The 21,593-nt window shown below is 41.2% G+C and overlaps 1 protein-coding gene across 11 annotated transcripts in view; it reads left to right on the forward strand.

Annotated features, from left to right (window-relative positions):
- The window catches only part of KYNU (kynureninase), a 105,334-nt gene that overhangs the window by 43,495 nt on the left and 40,246 nt on the right, over positions 1-21,593 (forward strand). For 10 of the 11 annotated variants that reach the window (XR_012905146.1, XM_006135657.4, XM_006135656.4 and 7 more), the window contains 2 exons: positions 7,907-8,005; positions 8,388-8,461. Coding sequence is in view for 10 of the 11 variants with exons in the window: in XM_006135657.4 (XP_006135719.2) it covers positions 7,907-8,005; positions 8,388-8,461 (173 nt within the window). In the remaining variant the exon portion in view is untranslated. Of the gene's footprint in view, positions 1-7,906; positions 8,006-8,387; positions 8,462-12,056; positions 17,435-21,593 lie in introns of those variants that run through there. The other variant, XM_025191033.2, reaches the window with a different exon arrangement.

The raw sequence follows: 21,593 nt of genomic DNA on the forward strand, positions 1-21,593 counted from the left end.
ATAGGAATGTAGGTAGGAATTTCAAACTGGGACAAAAGAATTTTGGGTTTTTCCCTCTCTTTTGTCCTGGTTAGTTTCTCTCCATCTACTGAGGGGGACAGACAGAATGTCTCCCTCCAAGAAGAGACTCTTCACTCTTCTTTAAGTAGGGTAAAGTTTAGATAAATCCATTAGATTTTATTGTTTTTATGATTTGGGAAATGGGATCTGATGTCTGTGCATTTAAAAATGCTTTTTGCTCTCTTTTGTAACAAAGCTCCTGGCCCATGGTGGGTTTCTCCTCCATGAGTATATTACTTTACTTTTCCATCTAGTCATTATGCTTGCAACAGGAATATTGTACTGATAATAAAAGTTCTTTCTCTTTTCTTTTCTTAACCTGGCATCGGTTAATTTTTGTGTCCTGGTTTCTACTTTAGGGATGAGATTTCCCAAGTGATCTCTCCCCTGATTTTCTTATCAATACTTGGGTGGTGGCAGCGGGATTTTATGCCCAAAATCAAGGTTGTTAAGATTTTGGCGTGAGTTTTATACCAAAGCCTGGTAAATAAGGTTTTGGGGTACTTTTGCTGGCCCCCCACTTCTGCATTTATCATGCCAGAGTGGGGAAGCAGCCATGACAGGTGTGCTGATTAAACTATAGCAGTGCTTTGATTGGATGTAGAAGGAGCACATGTTCTCTCAGAATCAGTACACACTTCACTTCACATGCCCTTGCTTGCCATGTATGCCACTTTAGTAATACCAGTATGAAAAAAAAAACCTACTCAGATGAAAACCAGCAGAATCTGGAAACTCTGTGTGTGGGCAACAGTAAACAAAATGTCTCATGGACCACACATGGAACCCCAGTGAGCCAAATGTGGCCCTTGGACCACAGGTTGCATGTCTCTGACCTAGCCTCTTGCTAATTCTAATGAATTGAGCCTACCAGCACTGCCTTTTGATTATAGGGAATGATAGTCTGAAAGAAAGAGGATGTAGCCAAATGCTCGTGTACTGTGTTGGTTCATAAAAGAAGGTTATACTGGGCAAAGGTGGGGGGGAGGATGAAAGCATTCACTCACTGAAAAGCTGGAATTAAGTGCAAACACATATGCATGGTGTATCGGCAGAGAGTATGCTCTCTGTCATATTGCTTATATCTCTGACATATGTCTTCCCAGAAAACTTTCTACCAGCCTGTGGATACAGTGTTGATCCAAAGATTTTCTCCATTTTCTGCAATGCAGTGTAGCTCCATTGAGAAGAATAGAGTCACATCCTTTCTATACTGGTGGAGAATCTCAGAGTTTAGATATGGATGTGTTTAACAGTTGTGTATGTTCAGCAGTAGCAAAGCTCTGTAGAGTAGGCAAAGCCAGACTGAAGTTGTGTTGGGGTACGCCCCTTACAGGGGTTGCGGACCCCTTCTACTGGCCTGTGTCTCGGTCCAGACCCCTCTCTCAGGTTATATACAGTACCCCACATCTCAAAAGTCCTGGCCCCGCTCTCAGGGCATATACGGTACCCAAGGCCTAGTTCTGGGGAAAAAGCCTCTCCTGGCCTGAGTGATTCCTCCGGTACGGCAAGGGGTGGTAGGGAGACCCGGGCCCTCACACTCCACCGGGTCCCAGCTCAGGGCCCTGAAGGCAGGGACTCTAGGTCCTGCCAGCTTGGTGGGGAATCCAGCCACTACGCACCAAGCAGAATTAGTAAACCTCCACCCTGGGCCGCTTCCCTATCACCCTGGCACCCCCACTAGTCTGTCTGTTGGGGTGGCGGTCCTTACCGGGGCTGGGTAGACCCGGAGGTGTGCCCACTACTCTGCGGGGTTGGGGCCAGCTTCCCTCCGGGGGCCCAACGCTGGCCTTCAGTTGGGTCCGAGTTGTCGCAGGAACACCGGCTTTGAGGCCTGGCTCCTCCTAACCTCTAGTTGCCCTCCCTTCTGCTGGGCCACTGCCTTCTTTATACACTGGCCCTGCTGGGAACATGCCCAGCAGGGCTGTAAGGGCGAGGCTCTTTCAGCCAGCTGGGCTTGGACTACTCCCAGCCCTTTAGTGTGGGGCTTGTTCGCCCCATCACAACGTGACACTGCCTGTAATGCATCTTAGAGACGGAAAAAACTATAGTCTTCAAATCAGAATGAGAAAAGTTCTGGAAGGCATTGTAGGTGCCCTGTAACCATGACAAGTCATGTAACCAAGGGATTACAAGGAGTTTCCTCACTCTGATATGAAGATTACAGTTTTTCCTGCATCTAATAAGCATTTAGACATTAAATTTTTACAAGACTAAGATGGGATACTTCCTCTCATAGGGTAATTCTAGACTACAGGCTTTTGTCAACAGAAGTTTTGTCGACAGATACTGTCGACAAAGCTTCTGTTGACAAAGAGCGTCTAGACTACATCCAGTTCTGTTAACAAAGCAAGCCGCTTTGTGACATGACAGTGTAGACACAAAGGACAGTGTGGGTGCAATAACGCCTTCTGTCGACAGAACTCAGTGACAGTGTAGATGCAGGGAAAGTTTTGTTGACAAAAGTCCACTTTTGTCGACAAAACACTGTAGTCTAGACACACCCATAAGGTCAGAATTTAACCCTTGATGTTACAAAAAATCTTCTGCCATTCTTTAATGAAAGGCAATCCAAATAGTGTGTAGTGTGTTAGTATATTATTATTATTAGAAGTTAGAAGGGTGTGGAGGAAGGTGCTCAGACTACAATGTCCTCATTAGAGCTTATCAGTTGATTTGTATGTATATATCTTAGTCAAGCATTTTATTACTTCTATGTGATTGAAATACTTAAGAGGACAGTGAATTTCCAGCAGTCATCCATCTCATTAGCATCCACAATTGTAAGACAAATGGAGTCTCTTCTGTCTGCAAATCAATAAAGCTTTAATGGCTCAAAATAAAAGTGCCATGGGACATGGATCAGTTGGCTCCTCTAGGGATTTTCAAATACCTAGGGGAGTTAAATGGTCAACTTCTATTGAAAGTCAAGTGCTTTAACTGCTTTGATGGAGTCATGTTCAGAACTTGGAACTTGTACCTGTATTCAGGTTCCTAAATTTAATGACTACTCGTGACTATTAATGCAACACAAAGCTGCATTTCTAAACACTGATGATGTGTTACTGGTCTGGGAGTCCTTAAAAGTATGGCAAGACATTTTAGACATTCAAAGACACATACAGTTGCAACCCTCTGAACTATCTAAACACTATACATTTTTATGAAGTTCTCATGAAACAAACTTTTCTACTATTCTCAGATATCTAAAATATTGAAGACATTCACTTCAGTAATTTCCAGGTTGCAGTCCATGCAACGCTTGCTGGTCTGTAGGGAGCTCATACTTTAAATAAGTCTTGACAGAGCTGGTTTGCAGCTGCTTCCACAGTTTTCAAGACTTCTCCTTATAAGATATCTCCTCATTTTTTGAGGAGTAACGTTAGTTCAAACCAAGGGCTTTGGTTCAAATTACAGCATCCTGGTGTGCACTTTCTGGTTTGAATCAGCTGTGATTTGGACTAGCGCACTGGGTGAGATCTTGCTAATGAAGCATGAGATATTTAAAACCCTGCTTCATTAGCAATTTCAGTCACCTACATTTGCATCCCTAGTCCGAACTAGGGAGCAAATGTCGATGTACCCTGAGAGTCCTAGAGGCAAATGAAAACTGTTTAAATCATCCCATATATAATCATTAGTGTCCCTTGTGGCTAATGGGAAAGCTAGCAAAAGCATTTGAGCCATTTATTTACCAAGTTCATCGATGTTTTTTTCAGATTAGGCCAAGGTTTCTCATACTTCATTGCATTGTGTTCCTCTTCTGATAACAAAAATTACTACACAACTGCAGAAGAGAGGACCAAAGCCTGAGCTCTCCTGAGCCCCACAAAAGACCAAGACCAAGCACTGTGACTACAGGAAGGGGGATTAAAGCCCACGGGTTTATGCCCCAGATAGGACACCTGTAACTTGAGCCCTGCTACTGGGACTTTGACTTTGGCCCTGGACTGCAGCAAGTCTAATGCCAGTCCCAATGATTCCATTAAAATGGAGTCACAACCTACTTTGGGTTCCAAACTCATAGTTTGAGAACCACTAGATTAGGCAATCTACTACCAGCTTTTAATGAAATATCTATACTTGTACTACTGCCTGCAACAACATTGGGTACAAAATGCTACTAACTTAGTTACACTGCCTAGTAAGAGTAGTCCAGGATAGCACTGAGTTGAATTCACTCATTCATCTTGGAAAGTTCCTAGATAGTTATGATAAGCAACTGTTCCTCTTTCACAGGAGCTTTCACATGTACCGGTCTGCATGAGCTATCTTCCCTCCTCCCATCTGTTCAGTTTATATATGAAGTATCTTGGAAAGTTTGCTCAATTAATATGCTAGTGACACTTACCTTTCTCTCCTCAGTGGACAGGACTAGAGCTATCACATAGATATCAAAATGCTTCACGGAAATAAGCAGGTGGCTGAAGATTGGTTTAAGAAGTACCCAGACAAGACAAAGGATAACTAGAAAAACTATCAAGAGCTCATGTCGCTCAGTCACCAAGGCATGAGCTCTTCATGTCAGCACTTAGTAGCCTGGCATTTAGGCAGGGAAAACTTGCAGAATCACATCACACTAGTGCTCTGTACTTTCCATGTCCATGGTCTGAGGCACAGCTAACTGAAAGACCACATCTCTTTCTGCCTGTTTTGGGGATGATGAAACTGTTGCTGGCTAGAATGAAACTCTGGACAGCCAACGTCAAAATATTAGCAAAAGAAAGTTTTTAATCTTTGGGATGCTAAAAATAGGAATGAGCTGCAATTGCCTCATGTTCAGATCAAAATGCACTGATGACTAATAACAAAATGAACAGAATGTAAAGTAGGGAGAAGAGAAGAAAAAAGACAGAAGAAAGGGTAAAATGCAAGATAAAACTGTGATAAGAGAAGAAATAAATATACTTTATAAACAACTCACTAAATATTATAGTCAAACAGTGTGGAAGAGGGAAATATTCTTCACAGAGAATCTTTAAAATCTTTTAAGCATGGAAACTTAAATGGTACACCGCAATGGTTGCCCTAAAACTGCTTAACAGAGATTTATAAGGCAGGTTCAGAAAGGTCTGAAAAAGCATTTCAAGAAGACTGAGGTCAGTTACGAATGAATTAAATTACTGATTTCCTTTTGAATTTTTTAAAATCAATTACTTAAGTTCTCTGCTTAAACTAAGATTTCTCCCAGAGTGAAAACTGTGAACACAGATAGCTTCATTAAGCCATTAAATATTAAATGAGCTAAATTAAGCTTGAAAAATCACCTCAAGCTATTTTTCCATCTTTGGTCTTTCATATAAATGAAAATGACTACATATTGTGCCAAGCTTTAATCAGCAGGGTGTAGGCAGTGGAAGGTACAGCAATACTTTCCTGTTTTACATTTTTCATCTTTGTTTTTAGGGGGTGGCCCTCTAATCTCCTGAACCAGTTAAAAATAGTCAACTTCTTGAAAACTTTAATTTCCAAGTTCACTTTTTTATAATAAATTATGTAATAGAAATACTGTTCCTTCAGCCCACTGTGTGCAACATGTAGACTATATTTAATCTCTCAGGTCCCAGTAGGAAATGCTTTAAAATACTTCATCTTCATTTCTCTTCTTGACTTTCTTTCTAAAATGTCCCAGCTGCGCTTGCATGAAGCAGTCAGTTCTTTTCCTCCAAATGTCATTGACCATGCTGAGCTGCTACCTGCTAGTTATCAGCAACTACCCGGAAACTTTCCAGCAATGTCTTTCAGAAGTTGAATTAAAAATGAGGAGGCTGTCAGGACCACAGATCCCTCTCCTCTGGCAAAAATAGAAGGAGAGCTCCTCATGGTCTCTGTGGCTTAGAGAAGCAATATTCCACAGAAACCCTCTTCCCACATAGTCAGTGTGGTGTGAGCACTTTGTTTGCTTTAACTTCCATTGCAATCTATGTGCACAGAGTCTTATTGTTTAAATCAGTGTAGGGAAGTATGATTATCTTAGTTCGGAGATAGCAACTTGAGGTAAAGGAAAGGAGACTTGCCCAAGATCATACCTATGTCCACTGGCATTTAACTTTACATTTTCAGGGTCCCATTCTGGTGCCTTAACCACAAGGCCATCTATCTTTCTAAGCACTTTTCTTCTATTTTACCAAACTTCTTATTCATTTCAGTATGAAGAATTTCTTATTCATTTCAGTAACTGAAGAAGAGCTCTGTGTAACTCAAAAGTTTGTCTCTTTCATCATCAGAAGTTGGTCCAATAAAAGATATTACCTTGCCCACTGAGTCTCTTTAATATCCTAGGACCAATATAACTACAACAAAAGTATGGTGGACACTTTAAACTACAAGATTTTATTGTTCCCTTTTTTGTTTTTAAAATTGTGTTTGTAGAATGCTGGCATGTTCTTTGGGAATGGATGAACCAATTCAGTGGAAGAAAGAACACACATCTGAAGAGTGGATTGTGCCCACAAAAGCTCATGATATCAACTACATGTTTTGTTAATCTTTAAGGTGCTGCTAGCCTACTTGGGTTTTTTTTACATTTTTCTAGGTACAGACTAACTTGGCTACCCTTCTGAAGCTTTCACTCCTTTAGTTGATTCAACTTAACTCTTCTGAATGTTCCCGTGTAGACAAGTTATTGACATGTGAAGGCTAGAATGCTTATCAAGCCAGTTCTGAACTCTGCCCCTGTTTCAGTTCACTCATCATTAAAATTTATATTGGGCAAGTGATAAGGTGTTGTCAGTTCAGCCCATCATTTTGAAATAATTTTACAGCTTCACAACTTCATTAACAGCTTCACTAAAATTGACATGTCTCTCACTTTTGTAAATGCTGTTTCATTTGGTTAGTTGGCTTTTAGAAGGAATTAAGTATACTAAATTATTCTTTAAATAATTTAGTTGACATGCCATTTGTGCAAGAGACAGCAAAAAGAGATTTTCTAAAATGCCTTTGTTTTATTACAGGGCTTAGATGTATTACAGTCCATGCTCTCACTCATTCCTACTATGCCACTTGTAAAAACTCTGTTTGTGTCTTTAGAGAAAAATGTAAAATAGTATTAATTTGTAGTCCATACACAAAATGCAGTATTATTTTTGTTTTCTTTAATGACTAACATATAGTGCAAGTTTTCATTTATTCATTTAATTTAAAATGCTGCCATCCAGTGGTTATTTTGTGTATAAAACAACATTTTGTTTCATGTCTCTTTAGCTATTACAAATTATTTTGTTTCAGTTCCCTAGACATGGCCATCTTATAACCATTTTATGGAGAAGCAGGAGGCATGGGGTGTTAGAATATTGTAGGGACAAGTACAAGAAATTTTAAAATTCATGATACTGTATGTGATGCTATCTCACCTGTTACAGTATTCGAAGAGTCAGATTTCCATAAATTCTAAGCTTGCAAAATTACAAAGGCGATGTGAGTTTCAAATATTTAACAGCTCTTAAAATCAGAACCTTCCTGTATAACTGACAAAACAATTATTTATCCTTGTGTGTGCAAAACATGTCTTTTAATTAAATATAATATTTTTTAATTAATAATATTATTTTTATTTCTAATACAAATAGCATTAGAATAGATCAAATTTGGGTACGTAAAATGATGTGTCCTTGAACAGAAGCCCATAAAATTATATGTTTGTGGTTGAATATAGGGATGTGTGTGTATATGCATACACTGTATACAAAACTTATTTCTATCACCAAATGAAACAGATTAGGATTTTGCTGGTGAAGTTATATGGGGAGCAGATGCACACAGCTATAAATTTATCCTTTTTGCAGAATCACTTTTATAGTAATTATTCTTTTAGGAGTATATTAAAGTATTCTCTTTCTTCTAGGGTTGCTATGTTGGCTTTGACCTGGCTCACGCTGTTGGTAATGTAGAATTGCAACTACATGACTGGGGAGTAGATTTTGCCTGCTGGTGTTCCTACAAGGTGAGAGTTGCTCTAGCATTTTAAAATGTTTTTAATAATTTTGTTTCACTAAGGGATGGGCAAAGAGGTTCAGATTAAATAGGAATCACACAGATCCGTTGGACCAAAATTCAAAGAGAGTGTTTCTCTAAGGTATAAATGCAAATATCATGGTATGATGGTATGATGTTTTTTAACACAAACCTGAAGAAATAAAATATTTAACAAATATCTATTTTCACTAGGGTCACCACTTTAAGACAATTGATGAGGCCAAAAGGCTACAACTAAAAGCCTTATTGAAATTGTAGAACCACTCTGTCTTTTATGGAGGGAGGATAAGGGAATGTAGCATATAAGAAATAATGACAGCAAAACATATATGTTGCTATATTCTTTACAGTATTTAAACTCTGGAGCTGGAGGCCTAGCTGGTGCCTACATTCATGAGAAACATTTCCAGACAATAAAACCAACGTAAGTATTTCTACATACCAGAAAAAAAACCACAGGGGTGTTGTAAAGTTTAAATGGGAAAACACTTCTCTTTTCCTCTGTCAGACATATGCTCTTGCCTTTGTGACACTGCAGATATACTCTGTTTCTCTGACAGAGGATAAGATTTTGGAGGTTCAGGTTCCAGGGCCATCTAGAGCTGGAGTTTAATATTAAAAGATTCCATAAAGTTTTATTTTAAAATGTAAACTCTGAATCCCTTTCATACACCTGGCAGAAGTTGGTCCAATAAAAGATATGGTCCCACCCACCATATCTCCCTTTAGAGTTAGACTTTTTGAAAAATCTTAGTCTGTAGTTGGTGAAAAAAATAAAAGACTGTTTTAGCTCTGATTAATAGTTCTCTAATAGTGGCATGTTTTCATTAAAATTATATCTGTTTTTAAAGCTAGGAAGAATTACATGAATATCTGTTTTCTCAATAATTTTATAATTCATCAAAAGCTATTCTGTATTCTTCTAAGAGAAGCTGGCTGCATACAAAGAAATAGTTGTTTAAAAATGTTAAATTGGTGCTGTCATTTTTAAAATAGTCGATGGTGATTTTTAAAACATCAGCAAATGTAAACATATCTTTTCTGTTGTAACACCTGGAGAAATTGCTGGTACTTATTTTTATTTTAGTTGGGTCAAAGTAAACTAAATCAAATTTCAAGGAGAAATATTATTACTGTAACCAATTGCATTACATTATGTGTGGCTCCTAGACTGTCTAGACTCCTAATAGATAATAAAATAATGCTGATTGGTTCTTGGAATCATCTCAACTGCTCACAACCAAAATCTTATTGCAGGGCTTACAGTCATTTATGAGCTGATCTTCTCAAGTTTTGATTTGCTTGAGATAATTGCCAGGAAAACCGGATGTTCATCTGAATCCATCAAGTACTTCCTTCCCCCATTTTCAGACTTCCATCTTTCTTTTCCTCTGCTGAACTACTTGCTGTTTGGCATCTCTCTCTCTCTCTCTCTCTCTCTATGGCTATGTCTAGACTGCAGGCTTCTTTCGAAAGAGGCTCTTTCGAAAGCATCTTTCGAAAGAGCCTCTTTCAAAAGATTGCGTCTAGACTGCAGGCGGATCTTTCGAAAGAGAAATCCGCTTTTTCGAAAGAGAGCACCCAGCGAGTCTGGAAGCTCTCTTTCGAAGATGGCCTCTTTACATTGAAGAACGCCTTCTTTCGAAAGAGGAACTTTCGAAAGAAGGCGTTCTTCCTCGTGAAACGAGGTTTACTGCCATCGAAAGAAAAGCCGCGTTCTTTCGAAATAATTTCGAAAGAACGCGGCTTGAGTCTGGACGCAGGGGAAGTTTTTTCGGGAAAAGGCTACTTTTCCCGAAAAAACCCCTGAGTCTGGACACGGCCTATGTGTCCTTTCTCTGTCCCTCAGAAGATTAACTCATCTGATCCAAAAGATGCATCTTCTTTTCCCTGCTTCTCATTCTTCCAGTCAGCATTCAAGTCTGAATAAAACATGCTACCCTGCCCCATCTCTGAGCTTTTCCATCATTCTAGGCCTGGTCACCTTTTTATGGTCCTTATGGAGTTGTCCAACAGGACATACAGAACCTCCATCTCTTCTTGCTGCTGTGTTTAGGCTTCAGTCCCACATACAAACAATGTACTCTAGGGCCAGTGCAACAAGGCCTGTTGGATTCTACACCAATTTTCAAGCCTATCTGTGGTGGGTGGGAGGAGAAAAGGGTAATGGTCTAATTGGAGAAGATGTTGAGGACATGAGAGAGGAAAGGGACTTTATAGTGAGCCTTCCGGAGACAAAGTGGGAGGAATGGTTTATGCTGAGTGAATGGAAAAAGAGATATGCGGGGGGCGGGGGGGAGGGGATATGGATTACTTTCCTCAGTTTTTGAAACCTTGAACAGTGCACCAGCTTGGCTTTCTGGAATGGGAGAAGATTAGAGTCTTATTGAATGAACCAGTTTCCCATACATACTTATTAAGCCCTGTACTATGTCTAGATAACTAAACATTGTTAAATACAAATATATCTTCATGTTATAAACCTTTCCAACCTATAACTCAGTTAAGAAGATTTCTGCTATATACATTGGAACCAAACTCTAAGCACTGCAGAATTTTTCCATTCAGATCAGGATCTGCACCTGAACTTTGAGGTGAGCACCTAGCTTTATTTCCATGAGAACCTTGAGTTAAGACAGCCTCAAATGTTGTAGATGTAGAACTTCAGGTGCAAACTTTGCAACATGGGATTATCTCTCACGCAAGTTACTTTAAAGTAGGATAATGCAAAGTCAGAAAAGCAGGACAGTGGAAAAAATTAAGACTAGGCTACAACCCTAAGTTTTCAGATGGATTTTTTCCCCTCATGTTCTTAATAGCAACAGATAGTTTGTATGTGCTGAGACTTGAAGATCAAATTGTTTGTTGTTAATATATCCAAGTTGCATTCCTTTTTCTCTTTTCCACAATACCCAGCCATTTTAGATTTCCAAATAAAGCAGTGAGACAAAGGAGAATTTGTCTGTCCAAGTATTCAGTTTTATAGCTGATTTAAATGTAGAACAATTTGTTGTATGATGTACAATCAAATAGAGTGGAATTTAACTGCTATTGAAGTTGCAGATTTTATGCTGTATCTAAAAAGTCTTTAATCGTCATTTGAATCAAGGATGACACCCAGTGGCCAGACAAGTTCATTCAAACAGAAGCCCTGAATATCTTTTCATTTCTTTGTCTTTCACCTGCTTCTCAATTAGGTAATTAAATTTCAATCCAGTTGATGTCTGTGTCATTTAAATGGTTTAGTTGGTTGTTTTTAAATCATGGTCAGTATTATATGGACCACTTTAACTACCCATGTTGATTCCTTTAACTTATCTCATCCTTCATACTCAAATTATTGAATAGGTAATCATATTTATCAAAATATTTAATTGCCTTGTAATATAAAATGTACCTCCTGGCCATCTTTCAATGATGAAGATCCATCGTGTATGCTAACAGACCTCTGGCTTGTAATTAGCAAGTATATAATAGAAACCAAGATAAAGCAGGGCATAGAAAAGGTTTTGTTGTCCTAAAAAGTTTTTCCTGTTATACATAAGCTGAAACTGAGACATTTCACATCCCAATTCCATTCTGCCTGTGGTAAACCGGGATCTTGACTTAAGATCTTCCACATCCCATTAACCATCAGGTGACTGGCTATTCTATGATTAATCTCTTTCAGTCTTTCCTTTTGGAACTGTTCCACTTTGCATATATAATTTAACTGTCATTGTGTTTCCCACATGAATACTCTTTCAATATCTATGGGATCTTTTTAGAATTCAAATTGATTCACTCAGGTTAGCTAAGATGATTTCCCCCCATAGGTATATATGGATGGTTATATAAAGAGGTATGGTCTCAGTCAGAGCAAGGACTGTGTGTCAACACTGAAGTTTTCCCTAAGTTTGGGCTGAAACAAACCCAAATATTCAATGTTACTTTTTTTTTCTGGTGAAGGAAAGTCTAATTCTATAAGTTTCAGGCTACAAAAGAGGAAAATTTGTTGTGTCCCTGTCTATACTACACAGTTGCTGTGGATCTTCAGGTGCATCAATCAAGGTGAGATGTATAAATGACAACTGCCTGGCTCCTTTGCACCTTTGAACAACTCCTCTTTAATGGCTCCATGCCTCAGTTTCCCAATGTGTAAAAATGAGAATAATAAAACTCACCGACAAGATTTGGTAAGGAAAAAATAGTATTTGTAAAGAGCCTGGAATGGAAGGCACTATGGAAACAGGTATATATATTGTAGCATTTGCAGTTATAATAGAGAGGTTTGTTTAACACCATTGTCTGATGGCACAACTGATATGAAAAACAACCTGACTGATTCCTGGGTGAGGGGGGAAAGAAAGAATAAGTTTCTAGTTGAATCCTTATAATAAGTACAGCACAATTGAAAAAGATGGGAGGAAAATAAACATATTCAAAGCAGCTAGGAGAATAATAGATAAACTTTGACAGAGGAGTAAAGGAATACTGTACACCACCTAGTGTTTAAATGGGAAGGATTAAACAAACCTTTACCTGCTGCTGGTCTGCTCTAAAGTTAAGTTTAAAATTAATTAGTTTATATGAGGTGATGGTGGAACAGGAAACAGCTGATGTCCAAAAGGCATCTATTTTTTTTAATAGAAACAATATTTCAAAGGAAAACTAAGGAGGACATAGATATTTCATACAATTCTTGGTTATTAGGCAAAAAATTAACCAGAGGATTGTCTTTCTTTTTGACTGCAACATCCCTAACAAAAGCTCGAGGGTCTGGGTTCATCTTTTCTCAAAAACCTTATCCCAGTATGCCTTCCAAGTAATTAGATCTTGGCTGATGATAGACAAGCAAATACCATCTAAGATGACTGAGTCTTCCAAGGTATGAGCACTCACAACTCCATGGTAGGCTGGTATGCTTTGATAACATTTTACTCTAGGCTTTTTGATTTTTTTATTATTATTTTCATTTGTGAAAATGGCTGAAGCTGCTGTAAAACAATGTAACTGCCTGTCTTTGGGAATAGACAGTTAGTCTAAGAAATTAAAAAGTGGTTCTCAAACAGGGGAGCAATATTGCTTAGTCTATGCTGGAAAAACAAAACTGACTGCTTTGTTTCATGAAGGTGTTTATAAGGACAAATAGAAATATGGCTTGATTTTCATTGAACTTCTCTACTCTTAAAGTCACCCGGATCTGCATATCCCAGCCCTTCTGTTAATCAAGCCAATAAACAGCAACCTGGGCAAAGAAAGGGTGTGAATGGGGCATTTGTAGAAGACTTCCAAGGATGTGTGCTCAGTGAAGGGAGGTCAAAAGTCACTGATAAAAATGAAAAGGGTACAGTGTGTAGAAAGATTTGTTATTTGTACCAGTGGACTCAAATTGTTCATGGAACGCAACAAGTGACTCCCAAGTACATAAACTATCCTAGACTATGGCAGAGCTAAACTATTTCTCTGCCAAGTCAATCAGAGCAATTTAGCTCCTTAAGCTAATTTAAAAAACAAAAGCTAAAATCTCCCCTGGGAAGAGACAGTTTAGGAATAAAGACACTGGCTAATTAGGCTTAATTGCATTGTCTCGGGACAAGTGATTTATTAGGCCAATCTAGACCCAAGATGGGGCTGCAGGGTTATGTTCTTGGATTCACCATTTGAATGGCAAATATCCAAGAGAATTATTTAGCTTTGGAAGGAGTTTTAGGTTAGGAAGGAGAAGCAGGTTAATGTGCACTTTTCCATTCTATCTTTTCAGCGTTGGATATCTGATGATTTCTTTCTTTGTCACAATTACTGGTATAGTTGATGGGGGGAAGGTGCAGACATGCTATCTCTTAATTTTATTCAGGCTTTTGACACAATTATATGTGACACTTTCATAAGCAAACAAAAGAAATGTTATCTAAATGAAATTATTATAATATGGGTTCAAAACTGGTTGAAAGACTACACTCAAAAGGTAATTATCAATGATTTTGCTGTCATAGTGGTGGGACATTTCCTACATAAGTCTGTCCTGAGTCAGGTATTTTCTTTAATAATTTAGATAATGTTGTGGAAATTGTGTGTAAAAACTTTGCAGATGATACCAGCTCTTCAAGAACAGGATCAGAGTTCAAAAGAACCTTGACAAACTGAAGAACTGATCTAAAATGCAACATAGACAAATGCAAAGTACTACATTTATGAATGAAAAATCCAGTGCATAACTACAAAATGGGGAATAACAAGCTAGGCAGGGGTGCTTTTGAAAAAGGCACAGGGTTTATAGTAAATCACAAATTGAATATGAGTGTCATAATTGCAAAAAACCCTCATAGGATTCTGTGGTACTTCAACCGGACTGTTATATATGCATAAGACATCAGAAGTAATTGTCCTGTGCTACTTGACATTGGTGAGACCTCAGCTAGAGTACTGTGATTGGGGCACCCTTTTTCATGGAAAAGGTGTGAACTACTTGGAAAGAGTCCAGAAGACTGCAAGTAAGGTAAAAAAAAGGTTTAGAAAACCTAACCTATGAGCAGGAGAGTTGACAGCTTCTGTGGGCTCCTGTGCAATGGGGGAAAGGGAGGAGGTGGCTCAGTGTGCATGGAAGAGGTGGGGTGGGGGCAACCAGCCCTCTGTGCCACACTTTTGGTGGCATTGCCCACTCCCCTAGTCCTCAGAGTTGTGCAGAGTGGCCCGGGGCTCCAGTTGTCACTGCTGCAGCGGCAGCTGCTGGGAGCCCTGGGCCCCTTTGAATTGCTGGGGCCCAAGGCAATTGCCCTCCTCCCTCTCCACCCCCACCTCATTGGCAGGCTTTCCTATGAGGAGAAATTAAAAAAACTCAGCATGTTTGGTCCTGAGAAAAGAAGACCTAGGGAGGTACTGATAACAATCTTCATATATATTCACAGTCTGAGGGAACAGTCATCAGTTGTTCTTCATGTCCATGGCAGGTAGGACAGGAAGCAGTGGTCTTATCTGCAGCAAGGGAAACGTAAGTTAGACATTAAGAAAAACTATGAGGATAGGTAAGCACTGGATTAGATTTCCAAGTGATGTTTTGCAGTCCCCATCACAGGTGATTTTTAAGAACAGGATACACAAATACCTATCAGGGATGGTCTAGATATGGTTGGTCCTGCCTCAGCACAGATTATTAGATGAGACAATGTCTCAAGATCCCATCCAGTCCTACATTTCCCTGACTTATTTAGATGTTAATATCTCTGGGACAAGGAATGTATCTTTTTCAGTTTATAAAAAGCTAGTGTTATGTAGGATTGTGACAGTCAGGCCAGAGGGTGACAGGAGAGTAATGGAGGGGAAATATATTAGCCCCATATTACACTCTGTTCCCAGAAGAGGCTAACAAAGGCTGATCCAGTACCAGCAGGAATCTGCTAGAATCAGTTAAAGCAATCAAAACACAGAACTATGTAGCACTTTAAAGACTAACAAGATGGTTATTAGATGATGAGCTTTCGTGGGCCAGACCCACTTCCTCAGATCAAAAACAGTCTTTAAAGTGCTATTTAGTCCTGTATTTTGCTTCAGCTACACCAGACTAACACGGCTACATTTCTATTACTATTTTAAAGCAATCAGGCCAATTAGAACACCTGGAACCAATTAGGAGGCTTCCAGTCAAGGGAGCCAGACTAATTAGAACACCTGTGGGCCAATTAGAAACCAGATGAGATTTTTTTTAAAAAGGCTTCCCTTCTGTTTTCTCTGATGAAAATAAGTGTGGTGGAGAGTCTTGGGGAAGAACTTCTGGCAATGAAGATGCTAGGGAACACTATGGGGCTGTGGCTTAGGGATTTGTAGCTGTCATGCAATGTTATTAGAAACTTTACAGACAGCTACTATTATAGGGTCCCTTGACTAGAAGCCAGAGTAGAGGGCAGGCCTAGGTTCCCTCTACCATCAACTTCCCATTTGAGAACTAGAATGAGAATGCTGGTTTTGGTACAAGGGTTTGTCCTACCCTATACCATTGGGAGAGGCTGCAAAGACTATGATGCTTGGTTTCCCCTATGTTCCCCATGCTGGTCAGTGATAAGAGTAGCTTAACAAACAGCAAGCCAGTGTCTGAATTGAGATCTGTGAGCCTCTGAGGCAAGTAAATCCACCTGAAAGCACAGGACCCACTAAGTGTAAGGAGGAGCTTTGTCACTGTATAACTATGTAACGCCTACATTTTTTAAAGGAAAAAATAGGAAAGGTGACTTGCTGAAGAACACAATGTAAGCAGGGCCGGCTCTAGGCACCAGCAAAACAAGCAAGTGCTTGGGGCGGCACATTGCCGGGGCGGCATTCTGGCCCGCAGGAGGAGCAGGGCGGTGGGGATCCCCGTGAAGGCCGTCATGATCTGGGAGCTCTGCGCCCGGCTGCTCGGAGCCTGTGCCTGGTCCCAGGGTGCTGGGAGGGCAGGGCAGGGTGGGGTGGGGTGCTAGGAGGGTAGGGCATTGGGCCCTGGTGCAGGGAGGCCACGGCTGGTGACGCTGAGCCCGGCGGGGCAGGCTGTGGCCATGGTGGCTGCTCCCGGCAGCCGGCTCACTGGGACGGAGTTCAGGGGCTCGGTGGGCGCTGGGGCTCCGCTGCAGCGGGGCCCCATCCCCAGAGTGAGGAGCCTCACGGAGGCTACCCAGAGCTAGGAGCCCCGCGCCCGGCTGCTCAGAGCCTGCGCCTGGCCCCAGGGCACTGGGAGCTCTGCATGGGCAGCCCCGAGGCGTGGCCCCCGCTGGGAGGGTGGTGTAGAGCGGCCACGGCTGGTGAGGCTGAGCCTGGTGGCCTCTTCTTTGCCTTTGTGAGTGTGCCCCCCCATTCATGTGCACCCCCTGCCGGCCACCTCCTCTTCCATGCACCCTCCCCGCAACTCCCCCTCTCCTGGTCCCCTTCCTGCCTGTGTTCCCTCCCCTGCAACTCCGCTGACTGTGAATCCCCCCTTGCCCAGCTTTCCCCCCAGCCTGTGTGCCTCTGCCCACTGTCCTGCTACCCCCCCACCTCCCCCTTCTCTTTACCTCCCCCGGCTTGGCCTCTGCCCAGCAACCCCACCTCCTGGCCCACTGCAACCCTGCTGGGACCCCGTCTCCTCTTCTCCCTCCCTTCCCCCACACCTGGATCCCCATCTCCTGTCTGGCTCTCTAAACAATTCCCCCTCCACTTACTCTCTTGGCCCTGAACTCCCCCACCCCCGCCCCATACACACCTGCCCAGGAACCCAGCCCCCTTGTACTGTGTCCTGACAACCTCACACCTGCCTGGGACCCAGGTGATTCTCCCTCTCCCTTTGTCTCATGAAGGGGAACTCTGGTGTTCCCAATGCCCATGTCCCCAAGTCCCTTCCTGTCTGGGGCAGGAGAGCTTTATTAAAATTGGAATTGTGATCCCATTTAAATAGGCTTTGTTTTAAATAATATATACCTTTATATTATATATATATATATATATATATATATATATATATATATATATATATATATATATATATATATACCTTTAAAATTAAATAAAAATTGTTATGGCCTACATTTATCATAACCCATTTAAATAATTTATTAATTAAATTTAAAAATTAAATAGAACATGTCTCCTGTCAACTTTTAAAGACATTCTACCAGTTTGCTAGTGTAAGTACACAGAACCAGTGTTTACATCAGCAGTAGCTTCTTCTGCAGGTGAAGAGAGAATGTTTTTATCACTTTGGTTTATTTAGCTGATTCAATTCAATGATTAGTTCATTCACTGTTGCAAAACTGAGAGTTGAGGAAGCAAAAAAACCTGTTTTCCTCTTCTCTCAGTAAAAAACTTGTTATGAGAGCGTTCTAACATCTTGAAGAACATGATGACTAGATTCGATCTGTTAAATTCACTATGGATATTTCCTTTGTTTAATAAATTAATTTTAGATGCAAAATGTGTTTGGATACTTTTTCGTTATGCATCTGACGAAGTGGGTCTTTGCCCACGAAAGCTTATGCTCCTACACTTCAGTTAGTCTATAAGGTGCCACAGGACTCCTCATCGCTTCTGCAGATTCAGACTAACACGGCTACCCCTCTGATACTTGACACCATGCAAGGCACTGCATTTAGCCGTATGGAGTGGAAATCTATCAACCTCATGAAGAAACTTGCACAAGTACAAACTGATATCATCTTTCTCTCCAAATGCAAACGGATGGACATTATACCAAATGGACTGAAGGTGAAAAATCCATTGCTATCTACATACTGCACAGACTACAGTGAGAGATTATGCCATATACTATCCAAAAAACTGAGGAACCACCTGATCAGCATCCTGTACAGCAAACAGGAAAACATCAAAAAAGAGCTCTCCAATCTGGAGTCTCTCATAAAACACCAACCTTCTGCACAAATGGACTTTACTAAAACAAGACAGGAGATCTACATTACACACTTCACTTCTCTACAGAGGAAAAAGGACTGTAAGCTGTCTAAAATCCTACCTGCCACATGGGGCCACAACAATGGTACCCCTAACTCACCCAGCAATATCGTCAATCTCTCCAACTACACACTCAGCTCAGCAGAAGAATCTGTTCTATCTCGGGGACTCTCTTTTTGCCCCGCCACCCCCACTAACATGATACAGTTCTGCGGTGATCTGGAAGCCTACTTTCGCCGTCTCCGTCTCAAGGAATACTTCCAACACGACACTGAACAGTGCACTGACACACAGATACCTTCCCACCAACAGCACAAGAAGAAGAACTCCACATGGACTCCTCCTGAGGGCCGAAATGGCAGTCTGGACCTCTACAAAGAATGCTTCCGCCGACGTGCACAGGCAGAAATTGTGGAAAAACAGCATCGCTTGCCTGGTAACCTCAGTCGTGCAGAACGCAATGCCATCCACAGCCTCCGGAACAACTCTGACATTATAATCAAAGAGGCCGACAAAGGAGGTGCTGTTGTCATCATGAACAGGCCTGACTACCTAAAGGAGGCTGCCAGACAACTCTCCAATACCAAATTCTACAGGCCACTTTCCTCAGATCCCACTAAGGAATATACTAAGAAACTGCACCATCTGCTCAGGACACTCCCCAAACAAACACAGGAACAAATCGACACACCTTTAGAGCCCCGACCAGGGTTGTTCTATCTATTACCCAAGATCCACAAACCTGGAAATCCCGGACGCCCCATCATCTCGGGCATTGGCACTCTTACTGAAGGACTGTCTGGCTATGTGGACTCTCTGCTCAGACCCTACGCCACCAGCACTCCCAGTTACCTTCGTGACACTACGGATTTCCTGAGAAAACTACAATGCATAGGTGATCTTCCAGAAAACACCATCCTAGCCACCATGGATGTAGAGGCTCTCTACACAAACATCCCACATGCAGATGGAGTACAAGCTGTCAGGAACAGTATTCCTGATGATGCCACAGCACAACTGGTGGCTGAACTCTGTGAATTTATCCTCACACACAACTATTTCAGATTTGGTGACAACATATACCTCCAGACCAGTGGCACTGCTATGGGCACCCGCATGGCCCCACAATACGCCAACATTTTTATGGCTGACCTGGAACAACGCTTCCTCAGCTCTCGTCCACTTACACCCCTTCTCTACCTACGCTACATCGATGACATCTTCATCATCTGGACCCATGGGAAGGAGACTCTGGAAGAATTTCACCATGATTTCAACAGCTTCCACCCCACCATCAACCTCAGCATGGACCAATCAGTAGGTCCATTTCCTGGACACCACGATACAAATAAGTGACGGTCATATCAATACCACCCTATACAGAAAACCTACCGACCGCTATACTTACCTGCATGCCTCCAGTTTCCATCCCGGACACACCACACGATCCATTGTTTACAGCCAAGCACTGAGGTACAACCGCATATGCTCCAACCCCTCAGACAGAGACCTACACCTACAAGACCTTCAACAAGCATTCTGTAAACTGCGATACCCACACGAGGAAGTGAGGAGACAGATTGACAGAGCCAGACGTGTACCCAGAAGCCTCCTGCTACGGGACAAGCCCAAGAAAGAAACCAACAGAACACCACTGGCCATCACCTACAGTCCCCAGCTAAAACCTCTCCAACGCATCATTAGTGATCTTCAGCCCATCCTGGACAATGACCCCTCGCTCTCACAGGCCTTGGGAGGTAGGCCGGTCCTTGCCCACAGACAACCCGCCAACCTGAAGCATATTCTCACCAGCAACTACACACCGCACCATAATAACTCGAACTCAGGAACCAATCCTTGCAACAAACCTCGGTGCCAACTCTGCCCACATATATACACCAGCAACACCATCACAGGACCTAACCAGATCAGCCATACTGTCACTGGTACATTCTCCTGCACATCCACCAACGTAATATATGCCATCATGTGCCGACAATGCCCCACTGCTATATACATCGGCCAAACAGGACAGTCCCTACGTAAAAGAATCAATGGACACAAATCTGATATTAGGAATGGCAACATACAAAAACCTGTAGGGGAACACTTCAATCTTCCTGGACACACAATTGCAGATCTAAAAGTAGCTATCCTGCAGCAAAAAAACTTCAGGACCAGACTTCAAAGAGAAACTGCTGAGCTACAGTTCATCTTTAAGTTTGACACAATCAACTCTGGATTAAACAAAGACTGTGAATGGCTTGCTAACTACAAAAGCAGCTTCTATTCTCTTGGAATTCACACCTCCAGATCAGCTGCTAGAAGTGGGCCTCATCCTCCTTGATTGGATCCACCTGGTCATCTCCAGCCTGATCCTGGCCTGCATATTTATTCCTGCCTCTGGAAATTTCCACTACATGCATCTGACGAAGTGGGTCTTTGCCCACGAAAGCTTATGCTCCTACACTTCAGTTAGTCTATAAGGTGCCACAGGACTCCTCATCGTTTTTTCGTTATGTGTCCTTCACATTTAAGGTAGTTTTATTTCATACAAAAATTAAATGCTGGTTTTGTTTATTTTAAATAGAATTTCCTTCCAGACAGAAGTAGATGCAAATCATATGTTTTAAAAAAAGTAGCCACCACTTAGCAAATAATAAATGGTGTAAAACCTGTCTCTTAAGTGTTCCTATTACACACCATTTTGTAATAGAATAAAAATGTAAAAATTAAGAATCTGATTACATGTAAGTTACATAATTATTTGGGCATTTATTTAGTTGGTAGTTGTACTGAGTATACTCTCCTGTTTAATAAATAGAAGCACCAAATTTGGCATAAAGGTTATATTTAGTTGTAAATCAACATGTTTTAAAGGTTGCTAATCAATAAGACTCAATCACCCTTTAGGAAAATATTTTAAAAATATAATTTAAATGATTAATTGTGCATTTAAATCTAGGTTTTCTGCTTGCCGGTTTAAATCATGATTACAATTAGAGATTTAAGTAAAATCTATTTAAATCAATCCACCCTGCTTCAGAGGCTGTTTGGTCCGTCCCTGAAGGAGAAAGCACAGGGCTGCGCTCATGGAATAGGTCTTAGGCTAGTGGGGTTTTGTTGTCTGGTGCCTGTCTTATTCTGGACAGTTGAGCTGGGGAGTT

This window comes from Pelodiscus sinensis, chromosome 7 (genome assembly GCF_049634645.1).
Source record: "Pelodiscus sinensis isolate JC-2024 chromosome 7, ASM4963464v1, whole genome shotgun sequence".
Lineage (NCBI taxonomy): Eukaryota > Metazoa > Chordata > Testudines > Trionychidae > Pelodiscus > Pelodiscus sinensis.